Source organism: Hesperophylax consimilis, chromosome 3, assembly GCF_061612785.1.
Source record: "Hesperophylax consimilis isolate HC1 chromosome 3, BYU_Hcon_1.0, whole genome shotgun sequence".
Taxonomy (NCBI): domain Eukaryota; kingdom Metazoa; phylum Arthropoda; class Insecta; order Trichoptera; family Limnephilidae; genus Hesperophylax; species Hesperophylax consimilis.
The window spans coordinates 20,105,155-20,125,243 of NC_142838.1; the positions used below are offsets into that span (position 1 = coordinate 20,105,155).

Consider the following 20,089-nt stretch of genomic DNA (forward strand, 5'->3'; position numbering starts at 1 on the left):
CTTAAAACCGATTAAAATAAAGATAGAAAAAACAACTGAATATGAAGAATTTGGAAAAATACAGAAAATAAATTGAAGATTTAAAAAAATATTAGGGGATATTTTTTTTAGAATCCTAGCAAAAATACTGTTCTAATTTTGGACGACTGCAAGATGTGTTATAAAATTGAGACAAAGACAAAAAAGATTATGTTTAAAACAAAATAACAAGAACTTTTCTTGTTAACGAGATATAGGTAATGAAAATAAATATCGCAAATTCTGTTGTCGTTTAGTTTGTATTACAGTGAAAGAACAACACAGCTGTAAACAGATGAGCGTTTCAAAACCAAAAAAGTTAAACCATGTCTAAAATACTGAAAACCGTGAGATTAAAAAATGAAATTCATTTTAAATAGATAGCTACCACGAAATTACATATAAAAATTATTTTAATTTTATCGCAATCATTGAGAACTCTGAAGTTCAACTAAATATCTCAATTTAATTGAGAAATTATAAATAAATATATATTTCAGATTAAAGAGTCTTAATTAGTAGCGAATTATAATTATCATACTAATATCACCTAAAATAATACTGTTACTAAAATTTAAACAAAGTATAAACTTTATTTTGGTTTGGTTTGTTTTGGTTTCAAATTAATTACTGTAATATAAATTAATAATAATAAGTGTTTATTATATTTTTTTAACAGATGGATATAAAGATATCCTCACTGGGATCCCCTGGGGTGAGGATTTCACTACACATAATAAAAATTTAGTAGTATTTATAAAGTAATTATAAATATATTGAATAGTGTTTTTTTCTGAAATAAGTATAAATATATTAAAAGGCGTTTTTTTTGTTCAGTTGTGTGGTTCCGGTTACAGTCTTTATTTGGTGTCGGTATATTATCTATTTCTGATCTCCGTATGTTTTAAATCTAGCTTTTTATTTGTGATTTAAATGTTAACATATTGTTGTGAGTTTTGAATGGGAGTGGGATTTTATTGTAGAGTTTAGTACCATACTAAAGGAAGCTTTTTTCCCAAATGTTGTGTTTGTAGTTGCTTGTTATGTATATTTTTGACCCTAAGATCTAGTGTTTCTAATATATGTATTGCAACATGTAAAAAATATCCAATGTAAATGCTCAATATTGACACAAATAGGTACAAACCTAAATATTATAAGACAAGTAGAAAATTCAAATTATTTCCAAAAAATTTAATTCAAATACGTAGGACATATAATACAATATTGATTCTAACCCCTGAATACTGTTTCGTACGAATTCTATCGATTGGATGACTTTGGCTCTGGTTTAATTTGATAGAATAATAAATAAATCGTAAGGCGTTAATGATAGCAAATATCAGACAAACATTAAAAATACTTAGTGTATTTCACATTATCTGATGAATCAAAATCCCAAAAGACCTTTGCGTCATTCCAGGTCAAATGATGATATTTAATCTGGATTACTTGCAGCGGGGAAGAGAGGCCTATAAATTTATCACCGATACAGGGCACTCTAACAAATGATGCGCCTCCGTGCAGAACTAACCTCCCCCGCCCTCGGGATCCACAGCATCCCTTGTCTCGTGACCATCCAAGCACCCCTTGTTCCAAGTCAATGTTTGATAATAAACAATAAGTTATAGAGATAAGGCACTAAGAATATTGAACCAAGTTAAACATGACAATACAGAAATATTAAAATCTTTCGACCGAATTTCAGCACATAATAATATGCATGGAGAAATTCTAAATGCCCTGGTAAATAAAACGTGTAGATCCGTCATAGCATTTTTTGCTAAAACTGTTTTAATAACCGACGTAATATTTTTTGGGGCTAAAATCAGCTGGAAACAATATCTAACGCTTTCAAAGTTTGGTGTATTTTTTTAATCTATGACATAAACTGTTCTACAATGGCTACCATAAAGCAATGGTTAAAAATTTGACACCAATATTGGAATGTTGATTTTTAAGTTAAATGGACCATTTAAAAAAAAAATTCTTTTATTAAAATATTAGTACTACCATTCACGTAATCTAAGGTATTATACAGAAAAAAATGTATAAGACATAACACAATAGTTAAAGAAACTGTGTTTTTAGGTTAAATTTGAGAGCGTTTCAATTACAAAGAGCTTGAGATAACGAAAGAAATTAATATTAGCAAAATATTGTGTAAAACCGGGCAAATGCGTCGCATTTAAAAAAAATCCATAGTATTTTTACATCTATTTTAATGCTCAACTGTTAAATAATACGGATTTTTTTTAGAAGAACAAAATATATCAAAACCAATCATTACATTACTTACTACTGAAATTTTCGCCTGCGGCGCTTTCACCGTCATCCATCATATATCACTGTTTTTTTTAATGATTGTGGTTTTAATTAACAAAGAGTTTTTTCGTGCGGAAGCTTGGCTCGCGTAGCTTTCGTTTCCGAACACTGGTACCAAATTCTAGCTTGCCGCGTGATGTCTCCCCTAGTCGCTTTATGAGAAACTTTACGTGTCGATAAAAAAGCGGCGTAATTCCTAAATTTCCATTTTTGGGTCATCCTGTCTAAGAACATGCAAAAAACACACAATATCATAAAATGAGATAAACAAACAAAAAACTGTGAGGGGATATTATGGGGACTTTAAAAAAGGTTTTTGGGACAAAAAGGGTTTGTGTCATAGATGATTTGTATCCCATAAACAAGTTCTTAGTAATAAAAACATAATATCAGAAACATTTGGCTATGGAGATATGACAAAGAAATCATTTTCTTTTGACTATCTCGCTCTGCGGATAATTGTGGTTCCAGTCCAAAGAAAATAGTATTACGATCCTGACAAAAGCTTCATAAAAAATCTCTTCAGATTTCTTCCACACGGATATCAAGTTTTATATTCTTTTGGTGATATCAAATTCATGACGCGCAGGTTTGCTCAGGAGAAATTAAGTTTGCTTGAGGTCCGCTTAAAGTCATAATTTCCCGCGGGGAGGGGTCATATCTTTGTGTAAATTATTTCATAAGATAAAACTTAAAAAAAAACGCATTAAAATGAAACAGATTTATTCAACAAAGTTTATGGGACGAGGGTAACTCACGTAACTTGAATCGTCAAATTTACAAATAAAATATGCTAATGTTTTATTGTTGTTGCACATGGTTTCTTCAATTTTGTGGAAATGTTATTGAAGCTGAAGACTATTGGAAAGCGGAAAGGGAAGAGAGAGAGGAAGATTAGGAGAGAGAAACTATTCTGATCTGGTTACTAAACGTATCGACAGTAATTTCAAGCAACGTTTCACCACTAAATTGTCCTTCACAAAGGCAATTCCGGTAGTATCTTTCAGATGGAAAGACGTACAAATGAATTACATCTTTGTAAATGAAATGTGAAAAAATGTTTTCATTTTTAAATACATCTCTTTGAATTTGACTTTTGTTTTCGGGAATGAATGAATTCAAAACTTGGAAGCGGAAATTAAACCATTTCCTGGCATCCGATCGAGCTGAAACTCTGCAGATAGACTCGTTGTCGATGACAATGCATTCAATAACGTACACACACGCTGGCATACAAGCATTTCTCTGAATTCGGATGACATGACAGCAATTAATATATGAAATAAATGTCGGTCCTACCCGAGCGGCATTTGGCGAGGGTGGCAGAGTTGTCGACTCCAGTTCTTGTGTGGGAAGGTTCAATCTCAGTCAAACTAATTATCATTATTTTTTTAAGTTTTAAAAGTTATTTTTAAATAGATGTATTACAGTAAAAAACTTTGTTGTTTAAAGTTTGTTTTTTGCCGCCCAATACTATTGAATTCATCAAAAGAAGGTGATTTCGATCAAAGAAGGATTATTTAGACACCTTAGTACATCTTACATCCTTGATTCGGTGGTGTTGATTAAAACTTGTTTATGTTACATAAATATAATACTTACCTATTTCTAACAAGTTTATGTATATAATTATAATAGTTTATGGACAAATTATTTATAAAGTGCAATAATTAAGTAAAAGTCAATACACTAGACAAAACAAGAATCGCATTTAATAAATCTGCCTATTTCTGACTGTCCTAAAACAGGTTAATCTCCTAGTTGGACAGCCAAAGATCACTGTAATATGTAATATGTCATGTTTTTTAAAAATTAATAAATAAATAATATAATGTTTTTTTATTATAACTAATTCGTAAACGCATATTTTAATATTTTTTCTCTATAAATACGTATTTGTCTATTCTTATTAATTTTTATCATATATTAATCCTGACAAGAAACAATTGGTTTGGAAGCATGTCAATTATGCGTTTTCTCATAATTTTTATAACTTATTATATAAGTTATAACTGGTTTATACTGAATGCCTTAGTTACAACTAGAATTTACTGGCTATTAAATATTTGAATTTTAGATAAAAACCAGTATTAAATTTTAGTTAAAACGCGTTACGTCGGATTAAAACCAATGTTAACTGATATTCATTTTTGACCAGCAGTAAATTTTAGTTGTAACAAAGTCATTCAGTACAAACTAGTTTTAACTATTAAGTAGAGAAAACGAGTTCTAACTAATATCGGGTTTTTAACTGTAACATATACAAAGTTTTTTTTTTTAAACTAAATAAAATAATCATTGTATATTGGGTTTAGTTTGTAAATAGTCAGAGGGAACACGGAATTATGGTTAAGAGTCGGCCCATCCCTGGTTGAGAATCTATAAATATTTAAAACATCGGAATTCGTTTATGACCTAATTAAAAATTCTATCATTTAAGAGACAAACCCAGCATAACAACCGAACACTAACCATTATAAATTATAAACAAATAATATACCTATTCTTTTATCAAAATTATTTTCACAATCCAATATCGGTAGAACAGTAGTGCCAAGATTGATATAAAAAGTTCTATTTGAATAGTTAACTTCATATAACTGAAGGAAATAGTTCATTGACGTGATGTGTACGCAAAATCTATATTCCACCCTCAAATAAATCAAAGTATTTTTTACACGGAGGGGAATGAGAGAAGAGGAATCATTAGAGAATGGCGGCCAATCAGAGTAGGAAAGCAAATATTGAACGTGATGACATAACGGACTATATTCATCGCTAAATCGCCATCAAGCGGTCATGACCATTGAGAGTAATGAGCAGTGGTCATTCAAAGCAGCACCGGTAGCCATTAGACTTTCATAGCGAATCTCCTCCATTACGTCCATTGACCGGGGACCATAAGAAGACGATTTCAAGGAGCCAGGCAAGGGGCAGTTAACGGAATAGGCCATAAATTATTATTATTATTTAGAGCGGATGGCGGGAAACATCTGGCACGAGAGAGAAAGGAGAAAGGGGAGGAATGAAAACGCCCCGGGCCAAGTTTATTGGAAAGCCATTATTTAATTTTGAAGGACCCGTTTGTTTTTTATACACTCTTACAGGCGGCGGCCTGGCCAGTGGGCGGGCCACTTGGAAGTTAAGTTTTCAAACAATCACACGGTAAATGGTCTTTATAGCATTTAATGGCGATGCGGAAACAGCATCCCCTACCTCGTTCACAGGTGCTTCATTTTCAAATTAAATTTAATTAATTTTAATGAAGAAACTTTTTCAGTAATTAGTTCTGAAGCAGTATAAGCTATAAGCATAGACCTTTGCTAGAAACTTTATCGAGGAAAATTACATTCAAATTGAATTCAACTTTTTCTTGCTCCGCCGAAAAGAGATTACTTTTCGATGTTTCGTTTCGAAGTGAGATAATTAATAAATATTACGAGAATAAAAACTAAATTCGCGAAATCCAACAAAATTGTGTGCAATGTCCGTGGTTGAAACTGTGACTAAAATACACAAGCGGGAGTTTGAAATAAAAAAATGACAACTTAACAGAAACCTTAAAAAGTGATATAGTCAAGATGGTCATAATTCCCACGTGATATTATCATTTAATTAAATTCGATGTCGCGACGGCAGCGTCTATATTTTATTTTAATTAACACGAGCAGAAGCGATGCTTCTTTGTCCTAATCCATTTTGCTACTGGCTGCGAATAGTGTGAATTCGGTTCCAACCAACCTCTCGACAGCGATTCAGTCACAGATTATTATTATTATGTATATATATTATTATTTTAAATATATATTTATCACTATCGCGTTTCAGCAGATCTATTCGATCGCGTCAAAGGTGACTCAGCAGGGTTGCTAAACCGCCTATTATAAAACCGTTAAAAAGATAAGTTTCACAAAAGTCAAACTGGTAAAATATTGAATACATGGCGGAATATTTACAAACGACGACTAAATTTTACATTTTGTATCGTTGCACTTTTCCGCACATGTGTCAATGCGTCAATTAAAAACAATTATTTTTTTACATTAGCTCCACACTCCAGTGAGTCTTTTTAGAGAAAGAAAGGAGAGAAAGCACTAGGAAGAAAAAATGTACGAGGGGTGGGTAGGAATTTGGGAGTCAATGCGTCCGAACGTATAGATCCATCCCTCCCACTGCGGTGCGAGGCGATGGTTCGAGAGCGTCCAGCTGAAGAGGTCAAAGGGTCTCCCTTAACCAGTTTCTCCTGATCCGGCCGACCATGCAGTAGGTGGGCAGACGAATTCGCCGCCTAGACCTAGAGAAACCTCAGCCCACGAACCCGGGCACGCTTGCTAAGTCACCAATTGCGGCAAACCACTTGGTGACCTATGGAAGGGGTGTTGGTTATGTAATAAATGGTTCCCGGGGCGGCGGTACTTAATCTCGTCTCCCAAATTGATAGGATTTTCTTTTCTCTCATTTCTGTAACTCCGGTCCAATGAACTTGGTTTTGCTTTGAATTTAAAACTTTGTACCCAAACTCGTGTCCAAAATTGATGGGATTTTCTTTTCTCCCAATTCTGATGTGATTCTGTCTCTAACTCCGGTCCAATGAACTTGGTTTTTCTTTGAATTTAAGTGTCATTTTCAAAATTGGACCTGATTTTGGGAACAACAAAAAATATTTTATATTAATTAATTAATTATGACGTAATGTGCGGGTTACAAACCCAACACTAGCCGGAGTTTGCCGAAGGCGTTCGAACGTATGAACGCAAGGATAAATATTATCTCGTCACGATCAAACCAGTTCATTCAGAAAGTTATATAAAGGCGAGCGGAGCGAGTAGCGCAGCTCCCCGCTGCGGGCTCCCCGAGGGCAGCTCCTTCGGGAGCGAGGCCGAAGGATTATTCATCCTGAATCCATAGAAGGAGTTGGACAGTGAACGTGACTCTGGAAAGACATGAATCAAGATACTATCTACGTATGAATTTTAAATCTAATCCTTTTTTGTGTTCACATCTGTTTGAGGAACGAGGACTTCGCTATTCCGCACTACGGTCCTTCGGCGTGACGCAGCAAGTTTTTTTTTAAATGATGCGGCGAGTTGTGGATGAATTCTGAACGGTACCTTGAGACACAGCCGAGGACAACGAAGCAACGAGGTTCAAGACTATGATCGCAGCATTTCCGTCATAATTTGCGTATAACATAAAATTCTATCGAAATGATTTGCACTCTCTCTCTTAACTTTGTTGTAGTTGCAAATTTGTCAGTTATACAAATATATTTTTAATTAATTTAATACCCAAGTTGTTCATTCGAAAGGTAAATATTTCTGATCGTCTCTAAAACTGATAATGTTTTTTTTATTAAAGGGTAATGATCCCGATGCAAAGATTTTTTTATAAAAACCCATTCAAATCTTATTTATTTTTTTTATTTTTTTATTTAATAATTATACAGTTTAAAATGTATAATAATATTTGCTAACAATAATAATATATAAAAATTAGTTTTCACAATTTTTTTTTAATTTTTTGATGTTACTCTTTTATGGAAGCAGACGCTTGTGTTTAAAGGAGATACTGAGTATCGAGATGAACATTATTTGTGTAAGTATTCTTATTAATTTAAGGAGTTAAGAACATTAAAAATATAAATGTATATCAACAATGTACAATTTAACGATTTATAACGTTACATTATTTAACTGACGAATTTCGTTATTTTGATTTTTTTACATTGAAATGTTCTTTGATCGCTTTGAGTAGGGTTTTGTCGTCTTCGATTTTTCTGATATTATCAGGTAGGTTATTAAAGTATTTTTTGCCTAGAAATGTGTAATGATGTTGTGCAAATGAGGTGTTACATTTTTGTATTTGAAATATATGTTTTGACGAGTACGTCTTTCAGTTGAAAAACTGTGATTTTGTTTTTCTTTTATTATTTGAATTATTATGTTTTTTCACAGATTATTATATATATATATATATTTATTTTTTAAATATATATTTATCACTATCGCGTTTCAGCAGATCTATTCGATCGCGTCAAAAGTGACTCAGCAGGGTTGCTAAGCCGCCTATTATAAAACCGTTAAAAAGATAAGCTTCACAAAAGTCAAACTAGTAAAATATTGAATACATGGCGGAATATTTACAAACGACGACTAAAGACGACTAGATTATTAAATTTTAGTACCTTAAATTCTTCAAATATAAGTTGAGTTGGATAATCTCTCGGTTTTTTCAATATTATTTTAACAATCAGACGTTGTACAATTTCAATAGGTAGGAGATTAATTTTGTATGCGGATCCCCAACTGGTATTCAGCTTAGCAAATCCTACAATTATAATATGCAGGCCTTATCAAAAATAAACAGAAGTGAGAATATCACATAACCTACATTGCTTAACAGAAACAAAGCACATAATTATTCTCCTAACTTATGTGATGAACGGATATGTGAAAATGCTCTGTTTTTTCAATTGGTGGCAACATAAATATAGATTCATCAATCTCTACACATTATGTAAACGTTTATTCAATGATTAAATACTGTTAATTTTTGGGGGAAATTCAGTAAACGTCAAAGATGTTTTTATTATGGAAAAGAGATACTTAAAAAATATCACAAATTCCGGTTATCAGGATTTATAATTAATCATCTCTTTGAAAAAACTGAAACTTCTGACAATCACAGATACACAATGGGGTTATGCCTAATAGAACGGTTATCTCCAGACAAATTTCCACTAAAACACTCGATACATAAACACACGACAGAATTAACAAAGAATTATTAATACTACAAGCAAACACAACAATGTTTCAAAAAGGACCTTACTAGGTGGCTATGAAAGTATAATATTCTATATAACAACCTTCAACTTCAATTAAAATCGTCACTAAAAATATTCCTTTTCAACAAATGCGACTATTCCAAAATAAATACTTTAAATGAATTAAATATCGGTAGGTATATTTACACAGTGCAAAATGATATGTACTCTATTTCTTGTTAATTGGGTTAGCTGTAAGAAATAGGATGTAGATATAGGCCTTATACTTTCTGTTTATTTTCAACAATTTTTTTTTTTTTTTTTAATTTTGAAATACTAGTAATATGTAATAACATGGACTCACCCTATGTATGTGTTTGGCTCTAGCCATATTCCTAATGAGCTTGTAGAGCGGCGCGGTAGGGTGGGCGGGCGCACCCAGCTGGCAGTAGACGAGCGCCGTGAAGAGGCCCCGGGGCGAGGTGCCGGGTATAGCACCGCCCATAGTGCCCATAGTGCCCAGCGCGCCCAGCCAGAAGGGGTAGGCGGCGCGCGTGTCCGCGTACCACGGCAGGGTGACCAACGCGCCGGGGACGGAGTTCCACGCGAGGGCGTCGCGGCGCGCCCTGCCCGGTATTCTCTCCAAGATTATCTGCAAACATTACAAAAAACGTTACTTTAATTGTTTTTATACAATATATATATATATATAAATTTTTTGACTAATTTTTTAAAGAAAATCCAAATTTTAAATATCTAATATATGTTAACATACATATATTATTATTGTTGATTTATTTGTCTCCTACAATCCAGCTTGAATCTATCAAATGGTGAAGACTTTATAGTTTCTGGCAGCGCATTATAATATTGCATCCTTTTGAATAGTTAATTGTTTTGTGTATTGACTTTGTCCTTTTTCGGTAGCCTAATTTTATTGTACGTTCTAGTGTTATGTTAATATCCTTGTATATAATTTTGCAAGAAAAATATTTTGGTAATGGGTTGTTTATAATTTTATGTATAAATATCATCGCGTTTAAGATCAGCATTTTTTTAACAGTTTCACCGATAGCCAATGTAGTTATTTTACCATTTTAGTAACTATGGTTATGGTATTGTTAAAAAATGCAACAATAATATTCAATGACAGCTGTTGTGTTTTTTCATCGCTCTCTAGAAATTTCACAAAATAAAACCAAAATCTATATTTTAATAAGTTTATAATTATTAAGTTTTGTAATATTAGTTATATTAGCTAATATTCCGTGCCAATATGACTACAAGGGCAACTGCAAAGATTGCACTAAATAATACAGACACAACTCCTCCAACTCCTTGACAAAAAGTTTCAAGAGCTTAAGGTGCAATTTCTGGAAACCGTGAGAAACGAGTATAAAGAAGAAATTGAAGAATTAAAAAACAAAATATTTACTCTGGAAAAAAAATCGACACAAAAAAAAACAACAGACTTGAAAAAACCCTGTAACAGAATGCCGTAATTCAAAGTTAATTTAACGAATTGTAAAAACAATTAGATACTAACGAACAACACGCACGTATTAATAACATAGAGATCATTGGATACCAGAAAAAAAAACAAGAAAACCTGACGGAGATTATCAAAAGCATCTACTCAGAATTAAAAATAGTAAATCCTGATGAAATCGAATACGCCACCCGAGTAACCCCCAAGAAGAAAATTGAAGGAAGACTGCGAAATATTATCGTTAAATTGAAGTACAGAAAACAAAAAAATGACATCATGGCAGCAATCCGGACAAGGCGGAGCCTAACAGCAGAGGATATTAACTAGAATGGAAAACATCTGATCTATATTCATGAACATTTAACTCATAAAAACAAAGTACTCTACAAAAAGGTCAGAGAGTAAACCAAAATTAATAAATTCAAATTTTGCTGGATTAAAAATTGTAAAATTTATGTTAGACTAAATGAAAACTCCGATCACTATTGCATAAACTCTTATAACGATCTAGAAAAACTAAAAAAATACGATATTTCCATCAACAACGCTTAGAACATATCAGCAACTTTCGTATTAACTGCATTGTAAATGGAATCTTTAGAGCTTTATTATCACAATTTAAGAGATGTCAGAACTAAAACGAATACTTTTCTTCAAAATGTACTATTAAACAGCTATGACATTATATGTCTCAGTGAAACATGGTTAAACAATTCAATATTTAATGAGGAACTTTTCGATTCAAGATACCATGTTTACAGACGAGATAGAGACTATCATAACCTCAATCAGAATCTCGGTGGTGGAGTGTTGATTGCAGTCAAAAGTAAATGAATTTCTGATCAAAAAATACAATGTGGATCTGAAGCGGAAGACATATGGACATAAGACGAAGCAACATACCACTGAAAATTACGCATAACAATATCTCATTAGTACCAGAAGATGTTTATCATAAAACACTGCTAATCTCGATTCTTACTAAAAAAAATTTAAAAAACTTAAATCTAACACAAAGCAAATATTACAATTCAGAAAAGCAGATTATTCAAAAACGAAATTGATTGGGATCATAAACTGAACCATTTGAATACTCAACACGCAAGTGACGTATTCTACAACATATTGAACAACATTAAATTATCTATCAACTAAACCGGCAAAAAATTGTAATTATCCACCATGCATCATCGCTTATAAAAATAATTAAAGAAAAAAATAAATTCATACAAATTTTAAAAAATTTTCAAAATCCACGTGACTGCCAAACATTTTCACCCTTAAAATCTAGACAGAAACGAATTACACAACAACTCTACATTAATTATAAACGTACTGCTGAAAGTAACATGAATGGTAATCCTAAACTCTTATGGAATCATTTCATACTTTGTAGCTAATTATGCCGAAACACTCGCAAAACCTCTCTGCATTATATATAATAAATCAATGAACGAAGGCACGATACCTGAAATATGGAAAAGAGCCCATTTAACACCAATCCACAAAACTGGCGAAAAAAATAATGTTAAAAACTATCGTCCGATTTCAAAACTAACAATATTCAGTAAATTAATGGAAAAAAATATTTACAAATATCTAAGTCCACAACTCAATCACATCATAACAACAAAGCAACTTGGTTTTACAAAAAGCAGAAATGTGGAAAGTAATCTTGTTCTTCTTACTGAATTCATCGTCGATCACATGGACAACCGCACTCAAGTAGATATCATATTATACAGAATTTGCCAAAGCATTTGATAAAATTAATTAATTAAAAATTATTACTAAGAAAACTTTGGTCATTAGGTATACGTGGTAATTTATTTCGTTGGGTTACATCTTATATACTCAACAGATCACAGGCAGTAGCAATAAAGGGCTTTGACTCAGATATCAATGAAATTTCCCCCTCGGATCCAACAGGATTCTCATCTCGGACCATTGTTTTTCATTTTATATATTAATTTTTTTTTTTATTGTTTAACTTATAACATTGTTACATTGTACATAAAATTAGGTAATAATAGGTAATAGTGAAAAACATATGTTACTGAATTTCTACTCCAATGAAGAGTGCTAGCTCTTGAGCTTGGCGTAGGAGTTATTTCACAATTATTTCATATAATTATTTCAGTACAATAAATATAAACTTAGAGGATTGTGACGTTAATTTTGGTTGTAACATGAATTGAAGTTATAACATTTGAAAGGTGATATTAATTTTTTTTAAAGATAAATTTGACCTTTTTTTAATAAAGTAAAATCTATTTTTTTTTTCACTTCTTCGGGAAGACTATTAAAATATCTTATGCCTTTGTAAATGTAATTATTGCGCATTTGTTGAGTTGAAAATAGAGGAATTTGGATGTTAAAATTATGCCTTAAGGATGAGTTAAATTTAAGTTTTTTTATTACAGTTTCTTTATATATTTCTAATATTGCATCTTTTTATAGAGGTCTTTAATTTTTGGTACTTCGAAAATTTTGAACAATGATGCTGAAGAGAATGTTGGTTGTTTTTTCAAAATACTTTAATAATTAGTTTTTGTACCACTTTTACAGAGCTTAAAATTTTTTCATATGCACCTCCCCACCCAATGATAATGATTTGATCAATGTTGTAAAATACTCTGAAATAGAATTATTTGCTGATGATGCTAAGCTACATAAGCCAATAAAAAGTCTAAAAGTCTTGTGTCAATTTACAACATGATTTAATCAATATATCAACCTATTTCCAACAAAATCAACTATATCTAAATGTTTCAAAATGTCATCACATTGTCTTTTCGAGAAATAAAATACTATTTAATTATTGTTTAAACAACAACAACATTGCAACATATTCGTGATCTCGGAATAACCCTTGATAGTAAACTACAATATAACCTTCATATACATCAAATCACAAATAAAGCTGCTAAAATGTTAGGCTTCATCATAAGAAAAACACAAAACTTTTAAATAGCATCGATATTAAGCAACTCTACTTTGCCTATGTCCGCCTAAGTCATTTGGAGTTTGCATCAGTTGTTTGGTCTTTTTTACAAAATCCACATAAACAAAATCGAAGCAATTCAAAACAAATTCCTAAAATATCTTTGTTACAAGTCATTTGTAAGATTTAATAATTGTGCAGAGGCAGCTCCATACTTTAAAATTGATTCACTGAGTGTACGAAGGCATCATAAGGATTCACTATTCCTGTATAAAGTAGTACACAGTAATATTCAATGCCCAGAGTTGCTAAACAAGATTCCATTCAATGTACCTGCGCGTTCAACACGCTCTTGTGTCATGTTCAGGGTTGATCAAAGCAAAACGAACTCTAAGCAGAATTCTTGCCTGAACAGACTATGCAATAATTATAATAGCGTATTATCCAAGGTTGATATTTTCAGTTGCGAACTTACCAAATACAAGAGGTCCATAAAAGAATATTTCTCTGATGGTTTGTGAATAATGTTTATGTCTCTATTGTTTATATCTCTATTATGATTTGATTTATATCTACAACCTCTCTCCATGTCTATAAATGTATTGTTTTCAAATTTTTCGTTTTATATAATCTTTTGTTTTGTATAAATTTTTGAATTCATATTGCTTCCTCACAAATTTAAATAACTTATTCCATATTATGCTGCCTCAGTTAAAGTCACAAGGAAGACATCCATAATTGGTTTTATTTTACTATATAATAGGTATGGACAAAATGATTAAATGTAAACTGTCGATTTCCTGAAAATGAATAAATAAATAAGTAATATAATATAAATGAATTTGATGATAACAAATCATTTTAACAAACGCAAATTGTTTGAAGTTGTTTAGTAACATAAATGAAAATTTGTAATTTCTTGGGAGTGGAATAAATAAAAAAAGAAATGCACGTTTGTTTCCTGTGGATTTAGGACCACGCCATTTTGTTTTAAATCGCTGAAAGGGGAAAATCCACAATAAGCGTGTAACAGAGGAGCATTGAATTTTCGGACCAGGTCTAAGAACTGATGTTTAACTGACATAAAATCATGTTTTTTCTCACAATTATAGAAGCCTTTGTGCCGAAGAAAAACAAAGTAATATTTTTTAAATATAAAATTACGATGTAACAGTGAGGCACTACGCTGTTACAAAAATATTTATTTTTAAAGTACACAAATGTTCATGTTCAAGTGGGTTTCGCTCTCTTTTCTATTAGATTCTATTAGTTTGGCTAACAGGTGCCTGTGTAATAAAATACCTACAATTTTACAAGCAAAAATTCCACAAAGCAAATCATTCGACGCTCTCTCGAAAGTATGGCACAAGTATGATCCGCGTCTAGTAATTCGGCTGAGAGGCTCTATACATTAGCCCAGCCACCGGTGCCGGGGCAACAGAATAAGTGAGGAGCTTCCTTACAGGCGTTGGTATTAAGAATGTGCTGAAAGAATGCTTTGTTACAAAGGAAATTTTAAGTGATGAGGACATGGCGGGGGAGCAGGACCATTACCGACGAGAGCGAGGCAAATGAGGTCACTTCAGATGATAAATTTTAAATTGAATATTTAAAATGTATGCAGAATGCTTTGCTTCGTTCACAAGCCGTTTGCAGTGAAATTTTAAGACGGGCATAATATTTAATGGTTAGTAAATTCTGTGGAGAGTTTTTACAGTTTTACATTGAAAACGTTACATAATGTCTAAGAAAAGATAATATTTTTTATCGTTAACAGTTTTTCATGTCATCATTATTATGGTTATCAAATATCCACTTGACATTTTGGATTGCAAAATCAGCAAGTTTAACTACTATATACGTAAATTTATAGTTAGGTTTTCCCTTATTTCGGACATACCAAACTCTTTTTCAATTCAATTTGAAATGCACTTGTTCTTCCTCCCAAAAATATAGGTGTACTTCAAGCCTAGCTCTAAAAATACGCACCTTAAAGCGACCCCAAATATGAGCTATCAATAATAGTTAAGGCGATGCACTACGTCGTGTAATATTTTGAATCGAGCCGCTATCAATAACACACCTTACGTAGATGGCGAAAAGGCTTAAATTCCCGCTTCACACCATCCACCTGTTTTGATTTACGCAAGAAAATAACATGGCCATTTATTTTATTTTGTGGATGTTCAGGCACAAATATTTAAATGTTTTTCGATTATTTTATAAATAACTTAATTTGCCACATTATACAATAAAACCATAACCGAAAATGGGTTCGTAAGTAGGAGATTTTAAACTTTAAAGCAGTTTTCAATGGCCTATATATTATTTTTTTCTGGTCTTATAAAAAGACTTATCTAAAAAATACTCGATTATTTCAGAGGCCAGGATATATTCTACTCGCAGTATTTAATTAAAGCATCTGAAACATTTTTAGGCGACCAAATTTTCAAACCAAAAACACGTGATTTTAAATTACCTCGCCTTAACAACAAACTCTAGGAATCTCAGCAAACGTTTTACAGCTCATAGTAGATAGGTTATCAATTACAAATGATTATATTCCAAATTGAATTGCTTTTATATCACAAATAGCGAATCGAGGCCAAGTAGAGTAGAAATGAGGGTGGGTGTGAGGAAGTTATCTTCTCGCATAGCAAACAGTATGATACACTTAGTTCTCGCTACTACTAACTACTGCATCTTCTTAGGTTACGCCGTGCGGGTTAGCATTACTTGAAAGATATGCAGGGAGATGCATAATTGTGGCTTCAGATACATTTCCGTATGGGGTGATGTACATACGAATGCTTCCAACTTGCATTTCCTTGGCATGTTCAACATCACTATCGCAATTGTAAATTACACACAATAGGCTGCCACCGAGCTGACATCTGTTTGGAAACCTTAAACAATTACCTACAACGAATGTTACATAAATACGTGTATTTGACTATTTATATCACAGCATCAACTATTCTCTACGACGAAAGAGGAGAGAATTTCAAACAGATAAAGTGAACATTTTCGTGAAGTGACAGCACTCGAATAAAACAAGTACGTTGTTTTAACAGGAAAAGTCGGTATTGCGATTTATAGAAAACTAATCAATTTTAATTTCACAGGTAGGACCGCCTTCGACGTAAATGAGACATTTTATTGTAATAACTATAAATTAGACTTCCTCGTAACATATTCGTGCTTTGATGGTAGTTTGTTATGATATTTGTCAAATCATTCGTTATAGGCCTCCAGTCCCGATTTTAACCTGAAATCGAATAATTTGACCAGATTTTTAAAAAATTAAGAGTAGAAAGTTTTCTTTGTGCATACACCATTATTTTTTCAAAGTATCACTGGCGTTCGGTACGTCGATGTCCTAGCCCTTGTCCTTGTTTACAGGTGAAAAAATATAGTATGAAGTAATTGTTAATTGAAGTACTAGTACATATTGAATTACTTATTATTAAAATTATTTGGCGTGTTGGAAATAAGCCGACGTAGCTCAGTGGTCTCAGAGCACCTGACCGGACATCAGAAGGTGTGGGTTCAATTCCCGTCGGCGGAATTTATTTTTACTCGGGATATATTTTCAATTTGAATGGATATTTCAAGCGACTAATTATTGCTTATAATAATTTGTTATCCTTTGTGCTATGCATAAAAAAACAATCTTATAAACATTGATTTATCATTAAAAATATAATAAACATTATGTTTTTGCTACTTATTAGATATTCAGATTATTATTATTGGCACACAGTCTAAAATAACAATAAATCTACCTACTAATAAATAACAACTATTGATTGATATTGATGATTAGTATATTTTAAGTATTTCTACTTATGAGCCATGATTTCAGCATATATCTGAATCTATTTGGGAATTTATGTTACTTCGCAACATTTTGGGCACGTTATATTCTAGGGTTCGCTGTCCGTATTTATTTTAATATTGAGTCAGATATATGGTTAGTCAATATTTTGTTCCATATTAAGGCCTGCACAGACAAGATTCGATATAACAATGAAATCTTACGTCTCTGTAAACTGAGGTACATAAATAAGCGTAACAAAATAAAAATGTCACAGGACGTCCCAGGTTCAATTTCATATTACATATTACAATTCAAAATCAATATTTAATTCATAAAGACATCCTTACCAGCGTATGATAATGGAACATTTTAAATAGAAATACGCCGAGTTCGATTATTAGTTGTTAACAAAGTATATATATTTTTAATAACAAAATATTGAAGAAACAAAATATATCATTAAACATACATAAAGTATGTTTAAAAGAATTCAAAGTCATGGATGGCGCTAATTTAATTATTGCAAGTAATATGAACATGAATAAAAAAAATATTCCTAAACTAAAATTTGAAACAGAAAAATCAGTAAAAGATACGGTCACGTCTAGGACGGTTTTACTCATTAAGTTATTCTAAAAATAAAAATATTCATCCTAGGAGTTAATAAATGTCGCACATTAAAATTAAAATAAGATATATTTATATAAGACAAAGTCTATATTGCATTTAGTTTGGGTTGAATCTTGCGATCATACATAAAGTCAACAAAAAACAGCCAATAAAAATGTGCGGTGAGAAAATGAAGACAATGTTGGTAGTTCTTATTCGAAATATGATACAGTTAAATATGACCGAAGGAGATAGGGTGCCATCAACTCAGTTGGTAGAGCGGTGCCCCGGCAAGGGTCCTGGGTTCTATGTTTTAGATGTGACCGTATCTTTTTCTGATTTTTCTGTTTCAAATTTTCGTTTACGAATCGCTCATATTGCTTTCATTGATTATATATTACAATTTGAGGTTTTACTCACTAAGTTATTCAAAAATTGAAAAAATGAATAAAATAACATTTTTTTCAAGAGAGGCATACAAATATATCCTTGAAGTACACCCTTAAAATGTACATCTGACACATGAAGTTTCAGATAAAATGGTGTAATTCTTCTCCACATCAACAATGTTAGTGGGGAACATTTCCCATACATTGTAGGAGTAGAAGATTGTGTCGCGTCACGCCACGGCTTCCTACACGAACTACGGTGTATTTTTACATTTCAATCATAATTCCACCTCTTTCTAGTGATGAACACGTACAAACGTATAGTTACGATACCACCCCATGAATCATCATAATATATGTCACTTACAATTTAATCTTGTTATTTTCTCAACTATCATACTGTGTGTGTTTAATAAGAAATACATTTATTTCTCTAATCTAGAAGAATTCATGAATGGCTTCTACAAAATTCATATGATTTTTCCACAAGTAGAAAATGATATGATATTCGTAACAGTAAACGAATGACAAATACACTGTATTAAACATAATAAATATTTAGCGGTAATAGATTGTGAAAATATTACTCTATATTAATAAATAAGGCTTTATTTTTAGTCATATTGTTAATAGCCCTCACCAAAAACAAAAACAGTTGAATTTAAAACATTTTGTGCATCACGTGGACGCAAACGGTAAGAACGGAAAATAAGGAAAAAAAAATTAAAAAAACTGTTCTTCCTTAAATTATTGAGATGAAGGGAAAATGAGAATTCAGAAGCAGATTACAGCAATTATTGTAAAGTGGGGTGCGCGACCGTTCTCTCTTTTGTGGTAAATTAGTTCGTGAGTTATTCAAAACGGAGAAGTCTACCGCTAAGAAAATATCCTTTATATGTCAATCGGTTAATGCAACATTTTCCGCTTAGAATCGTAATATTAGAAAAAAAAATTCGAAACAAAACATTTTTAACATATGTGAGAAAAATTATTAAGAGAACCGTTATCACGTGGTAGTATTATCCCAGCGCTTTTAATGCTGTCATGGGCGCTGAACAATTCAGTTCAGAATGAATTATTGCTTTACACCGCACCACACCAGGCAGCGCAATAGTTACTTTGACATCGGGATAATGCTGACATGTTAGCGGACAGTTCAACTCTCAAATTGTATCATCGTGAGAGCGAACTCACCCGAAATAACACGGAGCCGCAAATTAACCAATACCTCTTGTGACTTATAGTCATGACTTTTCAAAATTATTCGCGAAAATGTTAAATTTTTTTAGAAGAAAGACAGTCGAATAACGAATTACGAATAATCTGAAAATATTTGAAAAAAAAACCTTATTGGTCTTTAACTAGCTGAAGTCCCCGGCGGTGCTCGGGTTTAAACAGAGTTGTAGACAAAAATGTTCTTCTTATTTTGAATTTAAAGTATTTCATGAAAAAGTATGGGAAGAGGTATTTTTTTTAATTTCACGTGGACGGTGACCTTCCTCTTGTTTCTTGGTCAAGTGAGCAAAATTTCACTATTCATATTTCACATCAAAATAAAAATGTTTGATTCGTATAAAAAACAGATCCGAGCCTCCCGCCCGCCACAGAGATTAATCTTTATAAAAATATATAAAATAGTTAGATTTGTACATCTTTACAGATATGTAGGAAAATACTACAAGCATATATATTACTGCTCATTTCTCAGTACAAAGCCAGTTTTGCATGT

At 32.1% G+C, this 20,089-nt stretch overlaps 1 protein-coding gene across 1 annotated transcript in view; it reads right to left on the minus strand.

The window, feature by feature from the left end:
* ttv (exostosin glycosyltransferase 1 ttv) overlaps window positions 1-20,089 on the minus strand; it is a 481,148-nt gene that overhangs the window by 83,185 nt on the left and 377,874 nt on the right. The window contains exon 4 of the mRNA XM_089649049.1: window positions 9,474-9,761. Within this exon, the coding sequence (XP_089505175.1) occupies window positions 9,474-9,761 (288 nt within the window). The remainder of the gene's footprint in view (window positions 1-9,473; window positions 9,762-20,089) is intronic.